This window comes from Eptesicus fuscus, chromosome 5 (genome assembly GCF_027574615.1).
Source record: "Eptesicus fuscus isolate TK198812 chromosome 5, DD_ASM_mEF_20220401, whole genome shotgun sequence".
NCBI classification, from domain to species: Eukaryota; Metazoa; Chordata; class Mammalia; order Chiroptera; family Vespertilionidae; genus Eptesicus; species Eptesicus fuscus.
In genome coordinates this window covers 1660676-1677137 of record NC_072477.1, presented here as the reverse complement: position 1 = coordinate 1677137, position 16462 = coordinate 1660676, and the positions used below count along the sequence as shown (strand labels likewise).

Sequence of the window (16462 nt, the reverse complement as noted above, 5' to 3'; positions counted from 1 at the left end):
AAAACCAGAACCCCAGCAGGTGCCGGCCCCAGCAGAGGCCCGGGGGGGGGGGGAGGGGTGGCGGGCAGCTGCTGGGTTGGCGCCCACGGGCCCGCGCACCGTGCCGCCTCAGGAAGTGCTCGCCGTCAACAGCACCCCGGGGCCGCGGAGAGCAGCCGTCCTCCGTCCTGGCTGAGACGCTGTGCGCCGGCCAGGGACTCAGCCGCTCCCGGGACAGCCCCAGACCTGGCTGCTCACGCGGCACAGGGAGGTGAGCGTGAAAGAGGCCGGGGAGGGCGATGTGCAGGGGTGCCCGGCGTCTGAGGGCCCCACGGTGCTCACCGGCTCCATGCGGGACCGGGCGGGGGGCGGGCCTGGCTGCACCAGGACAGCCGCTCGTGGAGGTGGAGCCGAGAAGCGAGTGGGAAGCAGCACAGCCGGCTTCACAGTAGTAGGTACTGGTGACGTGTGGTTGTGACCGGGAAGGGACGCACACAGGGGCCCGGGCCGCGGCTCCCTCACAGGCCTGTGTCATGGTCCAAGGTCAGCAGGACTCGCAGCAGACGACGCGGCGGCCAGTGAACGGAACCGGCCAGCCCCGCGTTCCTGTCCTCGGGACCAGGCACTGAGACGGCTTCCTACCTTCTCCCGCCCCGGACGGCTGGGGAGGAGCAGGCGGTCCGGCCGAGCTGCCTGCCTCCCGAGCAGAGCGCCAGGGCTGCGGGGTCTGAGCGGCGGCCTTGCGGGCCGGCACCTTCCCATCCACCTGGTGCGGACGAAGGGTCAGGTGCAGGGCCCTGAGGGCGTGGCATGAACGATCACATTACAACAGAGTTTTCTGCGTCTCCTTATCTACACGTCATTCCGCGTTTCCGTGGACAACACTAGGGGGTCAGCTCAGTCTCGGCACTGGCGTTGGAGCCACGCGGCTCCTGGGCCCGTGGCGACGAGGTGGTGGCCAGTGGCTTCAGGCGTCGTAGGCCGGCGGCTCCAGGCCTTCGAGGGGGAGCTGGCTCCTGTGGGGGGAGGTGGGGCTCGGCGGGCCGCTGGGGTTGGAGCTGTTGGAAGGAGTTGAGTGTTTGGTGGAATCGGAATCCGGCTGTTAACACAAAGGGACAGTGTGAGCGGCATCGCCCTGGGTCTGCGCAGTGGGGGCCCAGCCCGATGGGTGTCTGCGGGGGCAGGGGTGGCCCCTGCTCTCTCCTTTCCTGCGATGAGCACACGCTGGACCTAATCTCTCGTGAGATCAGGAACCAAGCCCGGCCCCACGATGACAGCAATGAAGGCTGCAAAGGGGGCGCGCTCCGCACAGTGAGACACGGACACTGCGGCCGTGGTCGCCAGCTGCAGACGCGACCCTCTTTCATGCTAAATGCACCGGGAAGAGAGGCCTCCCCACACCCCCAGGGCGAAGGGTAACCGTGAACTCCACAGCCAGCCCTGCGCCCAAGGTGAAGGGCGCTTCCTCTCCCCGAGACGGAAGGCACCAGCCAGAGCGCCGAGGCGAGAGAGAGAAAGGGCGCCAAGTGGGAGAGGGAGAGGCCGCGCTGCCTGCTCCCAGGGGCACGATCTGTGCACAGCAAACACGACGCACGCCACGAGCACCGTGTTCCTCACACCAGCACGGCAACCCGAAACGGGAATTCGGAAAACAGCTCATTTACAACGGCTTCCAGAAGGACAACGATGCTCGGTCACTCACAAGGGGCCAGAGGGTCGGTCCCGGAAACCAGGAAATGCGGCTGCAAGACAGAGGTCGGTGACGAGAGGGCCTCCCGCGGCCACAGCCGGAGACTAAATGTTAAAACAGCAGCTCCCGCCCTAACCAGTTTGGCTCAGTGGATAGAGCATCGGCCTGCAGACTGAAAGGTCCCAGGTTCGATTCCGGTCAAGGGCATGTACCTTGGTTGCAGGCACATCCCTGGTGGGAGGTGTGCAAGAGGCAGCTGATCGATGTTTCTCTCTCATTGATGTTTCTAACTCTCTATCCCTCTCCCTTCCTCTCTGTAAAAAATCAATAAAATATAGTGAAAGAAAAACAGCAGCTCCCTCAAGTGACCTACAGACTCAATTCAATCCCCACGGAGGTTCCACTGGCCTTCTCCCCCGAAATGGAAGAGCCAGTCCTCAGGTTCCTATGAAACTGAGGGCCCGAGTAGTCAAGACCCCATTGGATAAGAAAAGGCTGGAGAACTCACTCCCCAAACTTCTTATTTCAAAAGCAACAAATCACAACGGGTGTGCTGACCTACAGGCCAGGAGCAGCCCCCGAGTCCACACACAGGCCTGCAGCCCACAACCGGGAAGAACAGCCGCTCCCACACTCGGTGCGGCCCCCCAGGAATGCAGCTGACCTCTGCCTCCTGCCGCCAGGGGACCCATGTGAGCGCCAGGGACCCATGTGAGCGCCAGGGGCCCATGTGAGCGCCAGGGGGCCCATGTGAGCGCCAGGGACCCATGTGAGCGCCAGGGACCCATGTGAGCGCCAGGGGACCAAACGCCAGGGGGCCATGTGAGCGCCAGGGGACCAAACGCCAGGGGGCCCATGTGAGCGCCAGGGGGCCATGTGAGCGCCAGGGGACCAAACGCCAGGGGGCCATGTGAGCGCCAGGGGACCATGTGAGCACCAGGGGGCCATGTGAGCGCCAGGGGGCCATGTGAGCGCCAGGGGGCCATGTGAGCGCCAGGGGGCCCATGTGAGCGCCAGGGGGCCATGTGAGCACCAGGGGGCCATGTGAGCGCCAGGGGGCCAAACGCCAGGGGACCATGTGAGCGCCAGGGGACCATGTGAGCGCCAGGGGGCCATGTGAGCGCCAGGGGACCATGTGAGCGCCAGGGGACCCATGTGAGCGCCAGGGACCCATGTGAGCGCCAGGGGACCAAACGCCAGGGGGCCATGTGAGCACCAGGGGGCCATGTGAGCGCCAGGGGACCATGTGAGCGCCAGGGGACCCATGTGAGCGCCAGGGGACCATGTGAGCGCCAGGGGACCATGTGAGCGCCAGGGGGCCATGTGAGCGCCAGGGGACCAAACGCCAGGGGGCCATGTGAGCGCCAGGGGGCCATGTGAGCGCCAGGGGGCCATGTGAGCGCCAGGGGACCATGTGAGCGCCAGGGGACCATGTGAGCGCCAGGGGACCCATGTGAGCGCCAGGGGGCCATGTGAGCGCCAGGGGGCCATGTGAGCGCCAGGGGACCATGTGAGCGCCAGGGGACGCACGCGCTGACACAGGCCAGCCCACACCGGGGGACGGTGAATGCTCAGGGCCGTGGCAGTGGGTTCTTAGCCATGACAGCGGAAGCACAGAAAAAACTGGACTCCACCAACTGGAAACTCCGGGCACGGACGCGAGGACACGACCAAGAGGGTGAGAGCCCCCCAGGACGGAGGAAACACCTCAAGTCGCACATCGAGGGGCCTGGCGTCCAGAACACAAACAACTCGCAGCCAACAACAGAGACAACCACCCATGAACGGAGCAAGGACTTGAAGACGCTGCTCCAAACGCACACACACGGCCGGACACAGGCCCCTCTCGGGAAACGCACCCCCAAACCTCGCGAGACCCCGCGTTACCCCTGTGGTAAGGGAGGAGAGGGAGGAGAGGAGCCGGGGTAAGAACGCAGAGAGCCCTGCACCACGTGCCCTGCGGCGGGAAGGGCAAATGGGGCGGCTGCCATGGCCAACGGTCCTCACGTGACCCAGCATTCCACTCCGAGGCCGTACCCCAAAGCAGCAAAGACAGCACTCAGACGAGTGCACGCTCACACGTGTTCACAGCAGCCAAAGGGGACACCCCAAAGCAGCCCACCCATGGCCAAGGACACCTGCGTGCGTGCCTCCCCCCGTGGGACTTCGCACCCGCAGCACGGAGACCGGACACGGTGATGCTGAGGGAAGCAGACACGACAGCCGCTGGTGACCCGACACGCAACGCCCAGGACAGGCCCAGCGACAGAGGTGGGGGCCGGGCGCGGGGAGAGGCTGCCGCGCTCCGGTGACGGAAAGGTCCGAGCTCGTCGGAGCTGCGGCTGCCCAGCACCGCGAACCAACGGCTTCCTTTAAAGCGACTCCTTCCTGCGAGTTTCCCTCAAAAGAACCAACGAGGTCCGAGCAGGACAAACGGGCCGCCCCGGAGGGCACCACTGTCCGTGAAGCCTCCGGCCCCGCGCCCGACGCCATCAAGACACACCCACCAGGAGCCCCCAGAGAACACCGGTCGGCCACGTGAAGAGCGGCCGGGACGGGCCCAGGCAGGAGACGCAGGCGGCCGGCCTGCACGAAGGAGGGTGCGGGGAGGAGCCCGGACACTGAGGGCTCAGGCTCCCCATGGATCAACTCGGCTAAAGGGCTCGATATGCGCAACCTGCCCATCCAGCTCCGCACGGGCACCCTGAACTCTGACCTCGCGGCCATCGGGGAGGGAGAGGCCACGAGGGAAGGCTCTCCAAGACCAGGCGCTGCCGAGTGAGACAGAGCCGTCGGTGCCGGCTGAGCCGTGAGCGCAGAGGGAAGAGCGGCTGGGCCTCTCCCAGGAAGGCGGTCAGCTGGTGCCGGCCCCCAGCGGCCCTCTGGCCGTGGTCTCGGCAGCATCTCCACCGGCTGGGCCGCCGCTGGGGCCGGGGCTGCTCTTCCTTCTGTGGGCGGTGACGCAGCGGCCCCCGCCCGGTCCCCCCGAAACAACCCCTGGGCCATGGGGCTGCTCGAGGGGGGAGAAGCCGTTTCACAAAGAACGGCAGCGTGGGGCTTGGGTTCCGCTCCGCGTGGGCCGCGTCCATCGTCAGCAGGTCTTACCTCCCTGTCCAAGTCCTGGTCGGGATCGGACATGCTTCTCAGAGGCGCTGCCACGCCGGGCTCGGACCCACCTGGGGCACAAGGAGGTGTCACCCCGGGGAAAGGAGTCCCAGCCCCCCAGGCCCGCCCTGGACGCCCCGGTACCTGACGATGGCCACGAGATGTAGGGCTTGTTCTTGGGCGGAGGCTGCCGGGCCAGGCTGGTGGGCGTGGGGCCGGGCCTCTCCTCCTGGGCCGGGGGCGCAGCGCTCTGGGCAGAGAAAACAGCAGGTGAGCACGGGGGCACCGGCTGAGCAGCGGGGCCGACCGGGAAGCCTGCAGCGCGACCAGGGCTGGGCCGGGCCCTCGAGGAGGGAGACGGCCGGGAAAGCTCTGCAGCGACGTCAGCTAAGCTCTGCGCTGAGTCGGCCATCGTGACTTCAGACCACGCTGGATCCTACAGGAAACCCATCTTTTTCAGAGCGAAGAGGAAACGTCACTGCTCACACCGCGGTGGTACTGAGACCGTTTCTGACAGCTAGTTCTGTCATGAACGCGAACAGTCACCGAGCAAATTAATGGCCCGGCCAGGGCTGCGGCGGAAGGGGGACCGGCTCACCGCCCGAGACCGGGGCCAGGCGCTCGGGTCTGCTCAGAGCCGCAGAGTGCACGGCCGGCAGCGGGAGGCCCACAGGACTCACCAGAGGCAGGTCCATGAGCACCTGCATGCCGTCGCCCGGGCCCATGTGGGCCACGTGGTTGAAGTTGGTCGGGTTGGAAATCATCTTGGACCTCAGTTCTGGGTCTCTAAGCATCTCCCTGGGGAGGAAGGCAATTTGGGGTTCACAACCGTGAGGAGTCCCCGGGCTCTGCCCTGGCCGCCCACGGCAAGGCGGGCCGCCCTCACCGCCGCTGCTGCAGCCTCTCCTCCTCCGGCACCTTGAAGACGAACCGCCTCTTGCTCCGGGTCCGCAGCATCTGCTTCCGGCTGTTGTCCGAGGTGTCGGGCACATTGAGCACGGTTCCTGCGGAGGGGGTGACCGCGGTCACGGCGGCCCCCAGGCCGCTGCAGGACGGGGGGCAGGACGGGGGGCAGGACGGGGGCAGGACGGGGGGCAGGACGGGGGCAGGACAGGGGGGCAGGCAGGACGGGGGCAGGACGGGGGGCAGGACGGGGGGGGCAGGACGGGGGGGCAGGACGGGGGGGGGGGGCAGGACGGGGGCAGGACAGGGGGCAGGACGGGGGCAGGACAGGGGGGCAGGACGGGGGCAGGACAGGGGGGCAGGCAGGACGGGGGCAGGACGGGGGGCAGGACGGGGGGGGCAGGACGGGGGCAGGACAGGGGGCAGGACGGGGGCAGGACAGGGGGGCAGGACGGGGGGCAGGACGGGGGGGGCAGGACGGGGGCAGGACAGGGGGGCAGGCAGGACGGGGGGCAGGACGGGGGCAGGACGGGGGGGCAGGACGGGGGGGCAGGACGGGGGGGCAGGAAAGGGGGCAGGACGGGGGCAGGACGGTTGGGCAGGACGGAGGGGGGAGGACGGTGAGGGGCAGGGACGGGGGGCAGGACAGAGGGGGGCAGGAGGGGGCAGGACAGAGGGGCAGACCGGGGGCAGGACAGAGGGGCAGGACAGGGGGGCAGGACAGGGGGCAGGACAGAGGGCAGGACGGGGGCAGGACAGGGGGGCAGGACGGGGGCAGGACGGGGGCAGGACAGGGGGCAGGACAGGGGGGCAGGACAGGGGGCAGGACGGGGGCAGGACGGGGGGCAGGACAGGGGGGCAGGACGGGGGGGCAGGACGGGGGGGCAGGACGGGGGCAGGACGGGGGGGGCAGGACGGGGGGGCAGGACGGGGGCAGGACGGGGGGGCAGGACGGGGGCAGGACAGAGGGGCAGGACGGGGGCAGGACAGAGGGGCAGGACAGGGGGGCAGGACAGGGGGGCAGGACAGGGGGGCAGGACAGGGGCAGGACAGAGGGGCAGGACGGGGGGCAGGACGGGGGGGCAGGACGGGGGGGCAGGACAGGGGGCAGGACGGGGGCAGGACAGGGGGGCAGGACGGGGGGGCAGGACGCGGGGGCAGGACGGGGGGGCAGGACGGGGGCAGGACGGGGGCAGGACGGGGGCAGGACGGGGGGCAGGACGGGGGCAGGACAGGGGGCTGGCGCGGTCAGCGGAAGGAGGCTCACTCACCCGAGAACTTGCTCTTGAAGTAGATGAGGCGGGGAGGCTCACAGTTGAGCAGGTTGAGGGAGCCCTCCGCGTTCAGCGGTCTTATCTGTTGGAAACAGGAGGGTCAGCAGCCGGCGCACAGCAGGGGGGAGCCGCCCACGCCTTCCCCGCCGCCCCGGGCCCTACCCTCCGCAGGCCGATGGTCTGCACCCACTCCATGGTGCACACGTCGAAGACGTCAACGCCGTACTCGCTGTACACCGTGACGTGCGAGGGGCTGCAACCTGGCGCGGACAGAGCAGAGCAGTGAGGAACGGGGCGGCCCGGGCCTGGCGCCTCCCACCTGAGGGCAGCGGCCAGGCCCGTCCCGGCCTCCGAAAGGTGCCGAGGGCCAGGCGGCCTTGGCCCACGTGGTGAGAGGCCGGCCACAGGCCCTGACCACGCCCACTCTAGAGCCAGATGGTCGTGCGTCACCGCCGCTCCCGAGGAGCGGGTAAAAGCCGCAGCATGAACGCTGAGCTCCTGGCAGCTTCCTCGGCTCCTGCAGAGCTTACCCTCGAGGCTCCACCTGCCCGGAATGCAGGGGGGCCGCAGGGCCTGCCCGCGAAGCAAGCTCCTTCTGGGGAGCTGCCAAGGAGTCGGGGTTCTGGGTCAATATTCACACAGAAGCCACAGCTGGCTCCGGGCGACGAGCTTGCCGGGCCCAGCCCGGCCACACGGGTTTGTGCAGCGCTAGTCCGTCCTCTGGGGCGCGGCGTCCCTTCTGCCGTCTGCTGACACCGACCTACATTCCCGCAGCAGCTTTCCCTGCCCCTCTGAGCGACGCCAACCGTCAGGTGGCGACCGAAGAGCCACCTGTTGTTCCAAAGGCACGAGCAAGTGTCGGGGCTTCCAGACAGCAGGGTGTCTGTCTGCTCCTCGCGCTGACCTGCGCGCTGAACACTGCCCCGTCACTGCGAGCGGCCTCACCGCAGAGGCAGCGCAGGGCCCGGCTCCCGGCTCCCCGCTAAGCTTCACGGGGCGGCGGCTAACAGCAGGTGGGCTTTAAGCTGCTGCTGCTGTGCTCCTAGCGGGCGGCTCGGCCAGCTTCTTTCGACCCCGAAGAGAGTAAACTGGCCGGGCTGCAGGCAGGAGGCCGGGCAGAGGACCGCCCACGAGCGGCCCCGACCTCGAGGCCGGCTCCCTGCGGCCCGTGCACAGCTGGGCAGAGGCCTGTCCCGTCTGGCTCCTGGCAGCCCCTCCCGTGACCTCGTCGGGCTCCCTGCAGGAGCCAGATGTGTGCGGGACGAGGCGCGGCACCGAGGTGTCCGGGCCAAACAACAACGTGAACTCATGTCCATCTCAACGGGAAGAGCACGGCTGAGGAGTCTGACCGACTGCACGTGTTCCCGCGTCCCCTCCCCCGTGGCCAGCCCGCAGACGGGACTGACGCCTCCGCACGGGACGGGAGGCTGAGCGCACAGGTGCCCAGCGCAGGGCGTGGACAGGGCTAGCGCACCAGCCCCAAGACTGACTGAGCGCCCGCGCTGTGCACGAGGCGGAAACGAGACCACGAGGTGGAGGCGGAACCGAAAGCCAGGCTCAGCGTGGCCACCTCAGCGTGGGCACCTGGGTCCGGGCTGGGCCCTCCTCCTTTCCTAGCGGCACAGCCCGCCGAGCAGGGCCCTGTGGTTTTGAGGCTGCTCCTGCGGGGCGGCCTCGTGGACACAAGGAAGGCTGGGAAGGGGCGGGCGTGGCAGCAGGAGGCTCTGGCTGCTGCGCTGCCCCAGCCCCGGCCGAGGGCCCAGGAGTCACACACACACGTGAGCCCCGGAGCCAACGGAGGCAGTGCCCCCCCGGCCGGGGCTCCTGGTCCAACACCCCCGGTTCTCTGCCAGCAACGAGGCGGACGAAGGCTGTGCTCGTCGGCACCCGCCCCCCACCCGTAACCCCACTTCTGATCACCCCTGGGTTCCCGCCTGCCCGCCAGTGGTGGGCACTGAGGGTCAGGGTCCTTGACAAGCTCAGGTGGCGGGCTGGGCAGGGAGAGCCACGGAGCCCCCCCACACAGGAAGCCACCTCAATCTCTGGACAACTCGGCTCTTTCCACAACAGCTCCCGCCTCTCAGGAAAGCCCTCCCAGAGGCCTCCCACGGACAGGCAGCGCCGTTCTCCTGGCCACGCCGAGCCCCTAAATGACGGCAGGCCGCCCGAGGCCAGTGTCGGGACCACCTCTCAAGGCCGAGCCGTGGGGCCCGCCCCTCCTGGCGCTCCCTCGCTCCCTGGCCGGGGAACCGGAGACGAACTGAAGCAAAACTGAACGTGCCGAGGGGCGTGCAGAGCAGCGACAGGGAGAGGGCAACAGAAACATATACATACTACAGGCAACAGGCACCGCAGGCCACATGAGCTCCTGCGTGCGCGACCTCCGGCCTTGCGGGTCCACGTACAGTCCCATGTGGCTGAAGCAGAGCAGGTACTCCTCGCTTCTGAGCTCCACAGCACAGAGGGCGTCGTAAGGCTGCTGCGAGAGGAACGCGAGCGAGGGGTCGTGGGGGTTTACCAGCGGCAGGGCCTGCCCATCGCCCTGGAGGCTCAACAGAGAGAACCCCGAAGGGTAGCCCACACAGAGCTTGTCCTTGAGCACGGCCATGCACTGCACGCTGCCCGGGGCCACGAGCTCCGTGACCTTCCTGTGGAAAGGCCGGGTCCGCTGGACCTCGTAGCACAGGACCAGCCGCTTCACCGCCACCAGCAGGCAGGTGGCCGCGCCCTTCTTCAGCGTCGCCGTGGCGAGGAGCTGGCAGCCCTTCGTTTCCGGAAGCTTGACGTCCACGTTGCTTTCTGTGCCGTCGAAGGCAGACCACGGGCAGAGGTGGACGTGGTGGTTCCGGCCGCACAGGAGCGCGGCGACCTTCTCCTTGGGGGCGAGCTCGATCTGGTAGACTTTCTTGTAGTCAGCGACGCGGACGATCACTGCGGGGAGGGCGGGCGTGAGCGAGGCGGGGACCAGTGCCCACCCTGCTCCCGGCGCCTGCTCAGCACCCTCCACCCCTCCCCAGACACCCAGGCCCGACGCACTCTCGTTGCACAGAAGCGGTCTGGGCTGCGGCCGTCCCTCTCGTTACAAAGTCCCTGATGGGGGCACTGGACCCGGCCAGTGACGTCGTCTCAACGCTCACAAGTTCCCACGACTGACGCTGTGCCTGCACGAACCGCGGGCCCGAGCGCACAGCGGACACAGCCGCCACTCACCGTCACGGGTCACCTCGATGACGTACAGCCCTTCTTCTAAGCCGACCACAATCCTATCGCCGTCTGTGAGGCAGAAGGGCGAGAACAGAAAGCGCGTCAGCCGTGGGCACGGCCGGTCCCTCCTTGGACACGGGAGCAACGAACTCTACTTCACGACGGCGAGGACAGCACGCTGTGCCCGGGGGACACGGAGCCTGGGAGGCGCACGCACCCAGCACGGCGGCCGCCAGCACAGCCTTGACGAGCGGCAGCGAGCTGTCGTAGGCCTCCTGGGGGACGTGCACCACCTGGTTGCGCAGGCGGTTCTTCTGCAGGATGGACTGCAGTCCTTCCAGAATCCCAACCCACTTCCTCTTCTCGTTCTCGTTCTCTGTCAGAATGAGCAGTGAGCTGGTCTTAGAAGGTGAACCTAAGAGAGAGGCCGTCACCTTCAGGACAGAAAAGAAAACAGAAGAGCCGTAAGCCGGCAAGCACGGCACCGACGCCCGGCCCGGCCCGGCCGCTGTCCCGCCAGAGGGAGGAGCAGAAGGGCCAGGGGTGAAAGCTGGGCCGGCCCCTGCTCCGAGGCCCTCTGTGCTGTCCTCAGTGAGGAAACGATCGCGTCACACTAAAAAGGCCTCTCGGAGCACGTGCGCAGGCGACAGGCTCTCAGCAGGGCCCGGCACAGGTCCGTGCAGCTGCGCGAGGACCAGTTTTACGTGCGGTGACGGCAAGTCTTTGCGTTGCATAAGGAGGGGCTTTCTGAACAGCGATGAGCTCAACAGAACTCAGGGGAGGCACCTCTCACAGCTCAGTGGAGGGACCGCCCCCCCCCCCCCCGCCCCCACCAGTGAGTGCAGGAGCGGGGCTGCCGGCTGCTCCTGTGTCGCTCCAGCTCCCGACCAGCAGGCCTGGGAGGGGAGGGAGGCCCCGCCTGAGCGCGCTGGGACAGGGCACTGACATGGGGAGGGGAGGGAGGCGGCAGCGAGGAAGGGGTGGGGAGCCGGGGCCTCTCCCACGGGCACGGGTCCCTCCGACGGCAGTGACGCTCTCAGAAGGGTTTCGTTTTAACCACGTGACTTGTCTGTGATCAGTGAATCCTCTCTGAGAGGCAGAAGAGAACCGTACCCTGAAGATACACGGAATGTCTCGACGTGAAGCGTGAATGACGTCGGAGGCCAGGACTGAGCTCACCGAGAACTCTTCGTCTCTGCAAGAAACAGGACACTGAGCGCACGGGCAGGGACGCACAGGCCTGTGCACAGGTCGGACGAGAAAGGCGCTTTCGTGACGACTTCCTCCAACATGAGGGGCCCTGGCCGCCGCCTGGGTTAGAAACGCTTCCCCTGCAAAGCCGGCCAAGTGCAGGGAGTGTGAGAAGCCCCTCCCTCAGCCACCCCTCCCCCCCTCCTCCCTGAGCCACGTGGCTCTCAGTCCTTCAGCTGCTTGGGGAGGACAAAGCCCACCTCACTGGTGGCCCGGGAACGGCTCTGATCAGGCCGCCATTGAAGGAGGAGCTAGAACGAGCTGATAACTGGCAGCCCCACGTCAATACACTCTGCACTCCAGGCGCGGCGCCCGGTGGCCTCTACCTCACAGGGCCAGGGCGCAGTGAGGGACAGCAGGGTCCCCTGGGGCTTTCCAAAACACAGGTCCCCGCGTTCATCCGCCCATGCACTGGGGCACGGAAGGTGGGCACCCTGTGGGGGTGACTGGCACCTGGCTCTCCTCATGGCACCGCCACGGCCCCCCTCCCCCCCAGAACCAATGCTGGCGACGGGCTGGAGGCTGGGCCCCAGCATGTCCATGTCTGCATGTGCCACCCTCTGTGGCACCGGGGTGGGTGACAGGCCCTGTGCCCAGCACGACCACCCTCCCACTTCCGTGCCGGGATGGTGCCATCACCCCAATGGGAAGCGGAAGCAGACGGAACGAGAAGAGAAGCCGTGAGGAGGAGGCTCGCTGCCCTCAGTGCCCGGTGCCAGGAAGGCAGGCGGCAAGTACGGAAGAGGTCAGAGGTCAGAGGTGCCGCCACACAGCAAGCCTCCGGCCCCACAGCCCGGGCTCCGGGCTGCCGTCGCCAAGGGACCCGCCAGGCACCAGACCCTGAGGACACGCAGCCGCCTCCGTCCGGTGCTTCCTGCTTGCTCTGTGCCGCGTTCTTATGGTAAACCCTCACTGAGCGAGGTTTTCAGCGCAAACAGATCTAAGACAGGACGTCCCGGCACGTGCGTTAGTGCCTGCTTTGGGGTCAGCGCAGTGAGGGAGGGTGTGGGCAGAAACCAAGTTCAAGGCCATCAAACCCACGCCCTGAGCTCGGGGGAAGCACACGGGCGGCCCGGGGCGCGGCGCAGACCTGAGGTCCAGGACCTGGCTGGCCACCACGCCGGGCTGCGTGGACTTGCCCTCGGGCAGGTCGTACAGGAAGAGCTTGCAGTCGCAGACGACGGCGTAGGCCCGCTGCCACCCCTTCTTCACGCCCGTCGGCTTCGGGACCTGCGGGCAAACGGGGCGTCTCACTGGCCAGCGGGCCAACCGCCACCCTTCCCGACGCGCCGCCTGGGGCCTCAGGCCGGGGGCTTCCTGGGGCGCCCTCCGCGGGCCGGCTTCTCACAGCAGCTCCCTCGCGCCCGTGCCGGCTGGCGGCCAGAGCCCGGCCGGGGCCGGGGAGTCAGGGTGCCGCTGCGGAGGGCGAGCACGGACAAGGCTACGCGGGGACAAGGGGAACAGCTCAGCCACAGGGACGCTCCCAGCCCGGGAGCACTGGGAACCACAGCTGACGGGCCTTCACCCAGCACCGGGCCTCGGAGCCCGGCTGAGCGCCGGCCAGGAGCGGGACAGGCCTGACCGGGCGTGCTTCCGTGGGCCCTCAGGACCCGGGCCTCCCAGGACCGGCACGAGGGCCGAGCGTCCTACCTTCACGTATCCCTTGTAGGCGGTCCCGATGCCCCGCTGCACGTCCACGCCCAGGGGCCGCTTGGCCTGCTCGGGAGGGAGGGGGCACACCTGGGGGGCGCTGTCTCGGCAGGACACGTGGCAAGCAAACGAGCACACTGGAGCGGCGAGGGGGCGGCGTCAGACACGAGGCCCGGAGCCGGGACCAGCGGTGGTTCCTGAACACGCCCCACCGCTCAGGGCGCACACAGCGGCAGGCAGGGCCGCCAGGACGCCCTGACGGGCAGGGACTGCCCGGAGCCGGTCTGTCCTCCCCCAGCCCCCGCAGGAAACCACGTGCAGGTCTGAGGCGGGCGACGGCACGCGTGGGGTCCTGGCCAATCACAGGGCTGGGCCTGCACGGTGAGCACGCGGCTCTGACCAGCGCGGGCGCTCGGGCCGCCCAGCCCAGGTGTCACCGGGCACCCGCGACCTCGGCCAGTTGCGCTGCACGGGTGGTTGCACCCAAACGTGAGCGAGCGCGGGCGTGGCAAGGCCCAGCCCAGGCTTGAGGTGCGGCAGAGGGAGAGGCCCGGGGCGCCCCCTCCAGAGGCCTCGCAGGGAGGTCGGGCCGCCGTTCTGCCCGGCTCATCTTCAGGATGACTGCACGGCAGCCGTGACCGCCAGAGGCCCGGGTCACCCCCCAGCGCGGCTCCCACGGCAGCGAGGACCAGGCTTTCCAGCCTCGCTCACGGAGCGTTTACACAACTAAGGAGGAGGCTCCCTCGGCTCCCTCCCACTGGCTTCCTTCCGGCCCCCTGCGCCCCGGGGCCGGCGGGGACACTCACCCTCGCAGGCGTAGCCCTGGCGGAGAAGCCCCACCATCAGGGAGGTGCAGTGGCTGCACTGAGTGGGGCTGGAGAAGGACTTGATGCTGAACTGGTGGGCTTTGGGCTGTGGGGGGACGGGAGAAGGTGACGCACACTGGAGGCGGCAGCGCATGAACACGCGGCACGACCTTGAGAAACCGTGTGCGCGTCCACGCTGAGGCACGTGTGGCCGCGGGCCGTGCTACCAACGCCCAGCGCAACGCCCGCCCGAGGAGCTGGAGCCAAAGTCCGTCCCCCACGCTTCCTTCGGGGACCAGTGGCGTACAGCAAGGTGGGCGCGGAGGGAGCGTGGCTGCCGCAAGCCCCTCGCCTCCCAGAGGCCCTGGGGGCCGCCCGGGGCTCCCACCCAGACCTCCCTGCCACCTGAAACCAAAGACACACAAGGAGTGAGCAGCAGCCCCGTTCTAACAGCAGAGCGAGACCGCCGCCCTCGCTGGGAGAAGGGACCCAAGTGACGCGGTCGATGACGGAGAGACAGGATGGAGAAACAGGCTGTCTACGGGGCTAACCACGGCAAGTCTGGGCCTTTACTACTCAGGCGACATAAACGGGGCCTTCGTAGGAAGCAGGAGGAATGAACAGAACCCAGGTGCAGTCCACCTGCTCCCTGACGCTGTGAGAATCAAGTCCGACGGCCAAGCCATTCACCGTCTCTCCCAAGACCAAGCTGAGCGCTGGCTGGCACGGCCATTGGGACGGAAACCCTGAAAGAGGCCACGGCTGCATCAACAGAACCCGCATCTACGGTACACAGGCAGATGCCAGGGAAGCCAGAAGCGGCCTTGTCCCCGGGAGGCTATGACCTGGATGGACCTGGGTGGACAGTGTGCACGGCTCTCAAGGCCCAGTGACCAAGGCCAACGATGGCGTGCACACTCAGGAGCTCCGTTCGCGGTTGGGACACCCCCCCCCCCCGCCACACACCCACACACACACACACACACACACACACACACACCAGGCACTTCTCCGAGGCTCTCTGTGCAGGCGGATACATGGAAATAAGTCTGGAGAAGGAACTCAGACACATCACGGAGCAGCCGCCCTGGAGAGGGAACTGGTCTGGGAGCGAAGGGGCTGGGAGATCTATCGCAGCCATGTTTCCGGGAAAATCCGCTCAGGCAGCGCCGGGGAGGGCCACACAGGGTCCTGACACCCCCTGGATCGCACGGCACCCAGAGCGTCCACTGACAGGACACGGGCTTCCTGTGCCTCACACGCCGTCTGTCTGCTGTACACGGCCTTCTAAACCGAGGAGGCGCCGGGGAAAAGCCAGGCTTACCTTTGGTCCAGCCAGAGCGAGGGCCTGGGAGGCGGGCGGCGGCCCGGCGGGCGGCCTCTGTGGGGCCCGAGCCATGTCCTGGGAGACAAGCGGGACAGGTGAGCGCCGTGCTAGCTCAGCACGCTACCACCAGACCCTGCGTGGGACCCCTCCCTCTGGAGCTGATCAATAATGAACAGTTCTGCATTTTTAATCCGCGACATTGTGGAGACACCTGTCAGAGCACGCCTCAAGTAGCCGATGCACCGACGGCAGCTCTGAAATGCAAGCCGGGCTCGGGACTGGCGCCGCGGGCGGGACCGAGCGCGCTGGCCTGGGCCTCCAGCAGCAGGTGGACGTGGGGCCGAGGGGGCAGACCTGAGGGCCGCGGTCCGGGGCAATCTTACCTCCTGCTGCTCTGTGCTTGCAGCCATGGGTGTGGACGGGGACACTTCTGGCTTTGGAGCTTGTGTTTCTTGCTCACCAGCTGAGCTGGTCTGTGCGGAAAAGGCCAAGAAATTGTGAGAAAGGAAGAACTCCTTCTGTACAATTCAGACTCTACACATGTTCTCCGTCTAAAAGGTACCCCCCCTCCCAGAATAAGTAACAACAAGGGCCTCCCCCTGGGGACCCGGGTCCAGCGCAGGGCTTGTTCCCGGGCACCGCGTCGTCACCCCTCCCTCACAGGCGCCGGCCCCCCCTGAGGCCGCAGGGTGACCTCCGGCCGGGACTCTGACGAGGCAGAGGCCGCCACCGGAAGGGGGGGCACTGGGAGGCGCCAGCCCCTGACGGACAGGCTCTCTGCCTCCCGCCTCATTTTGGGGACCAGAGGCTGCGGCCTGCGCCCAAGGGAGAGTTTCCCTGACAGTCTGATGCACAGGGAAGCCATGTTTTGTTCTGAACTCAAGATTCCCAAATTAACTTCTAATGTGAAATTGGAGCTAAAGCTCTGAAGCCGATTTAAAGCTAAAGCTGCCCTCTACGACCACCGTTGGATTGTAACGAGCATTCCTGAAACGAGGATTTCCCCTTCGAAGGTCACGCACTCCCGTCCACAGGCGCACACCATCCACGCGTGTGGAGGCAGCGCGGCCTGCACAAGGCGACAGCACGGACAGACGCCGGGGCGCCTACAGGAGCGTCACAGCTGTGCCTGGCGCCCCGCGGCCGAGCCGACAGGGAGCCAACAGCAGCCGCGGTCCGTGGGCCGCCTGAGCCCTCGGCGCCTGGGGCCTGCGCAGCCCCCCCGCCCCGCGCCGTCCTGCACTCGCTCAGAACTTCCCAGGGGAAGGCTGGT

The 16462-nt window shown here is 67.7% G+C and overlaps 1 protein-coding gene across 1 annotated transcript in view; it reads right to left on the bottom strand.

Annotated features, from left to right (window-relative positions):
• Nucleotides 1-885: 885 nt before the first annotated feature.
• The window catches only part of CDC42BPB (CDC42 binding protein kinase beta), a 90493-nt gene continuing 74916 nt past the window's right edge, over nucleotides 886-16462 (bottom strand). Inside the window, exons 22-37 of the mRNA XM_054715718.1 lie at nucleotides 15573-15662; nucleotides 15187-15264; nucleotides 13863-13968; nucleotides 13057-13193; nucleotides 12497-12636; nucleotides 11269-11350; nucleotides 10373-10589; nucleotides 10162-10224; nucleotides 9286-9882; nucleotides 7114-7211; nucleotides 6949-7033; nucleotides 5661-5778; nucleotides 5455-5572; nucleotides 4919-5024; nucleotides 4775-4845; nucleotides 886-1078 (exon numbers count right to left, since the gene is read on the bottom strand). Of these exons, the coding sequence (XP_054571693.1) occupies nucleotides 947-1078; nucleotides 4775-4845; nucleotides 4919-5024; nucleotides 5455-5572; nucleotides 5661-5778; nucleotides 6949-7033; nucleotides 7114-7211; nucleotides 9286-9882; nucleotides 10162-10224; nucleotides 10373-10589; nucleotides 11269-11350; nucleotides 12497-12636; nucleotides 13057-13193; nucleotides 13863-13968; nucleotides 15187-15264; nucleotides 15573-15662 (2238 nt within the window). The 3' untranslated portion in view covers nucleotides 886-946. The remainder of the gene's footprint in view (nucleotides 1079-4774; nucleotides 4846-4918; nucleotides 5025-5454; nucleotides 5573-5660; nucleotides 5779-6948; nucleotides 7034-7113; nucleotides 7212-9285; nucleotides 9883-10161; nucleotides 10225-10372; nucleotides 10590-11268; nucleotides 11351-12496; nucleotides 12637-13056; nucleotides 13194-13862; nucleotides 13969-15186; nucleotides 15265-15572; nucleotides 15663-16462) is intronic.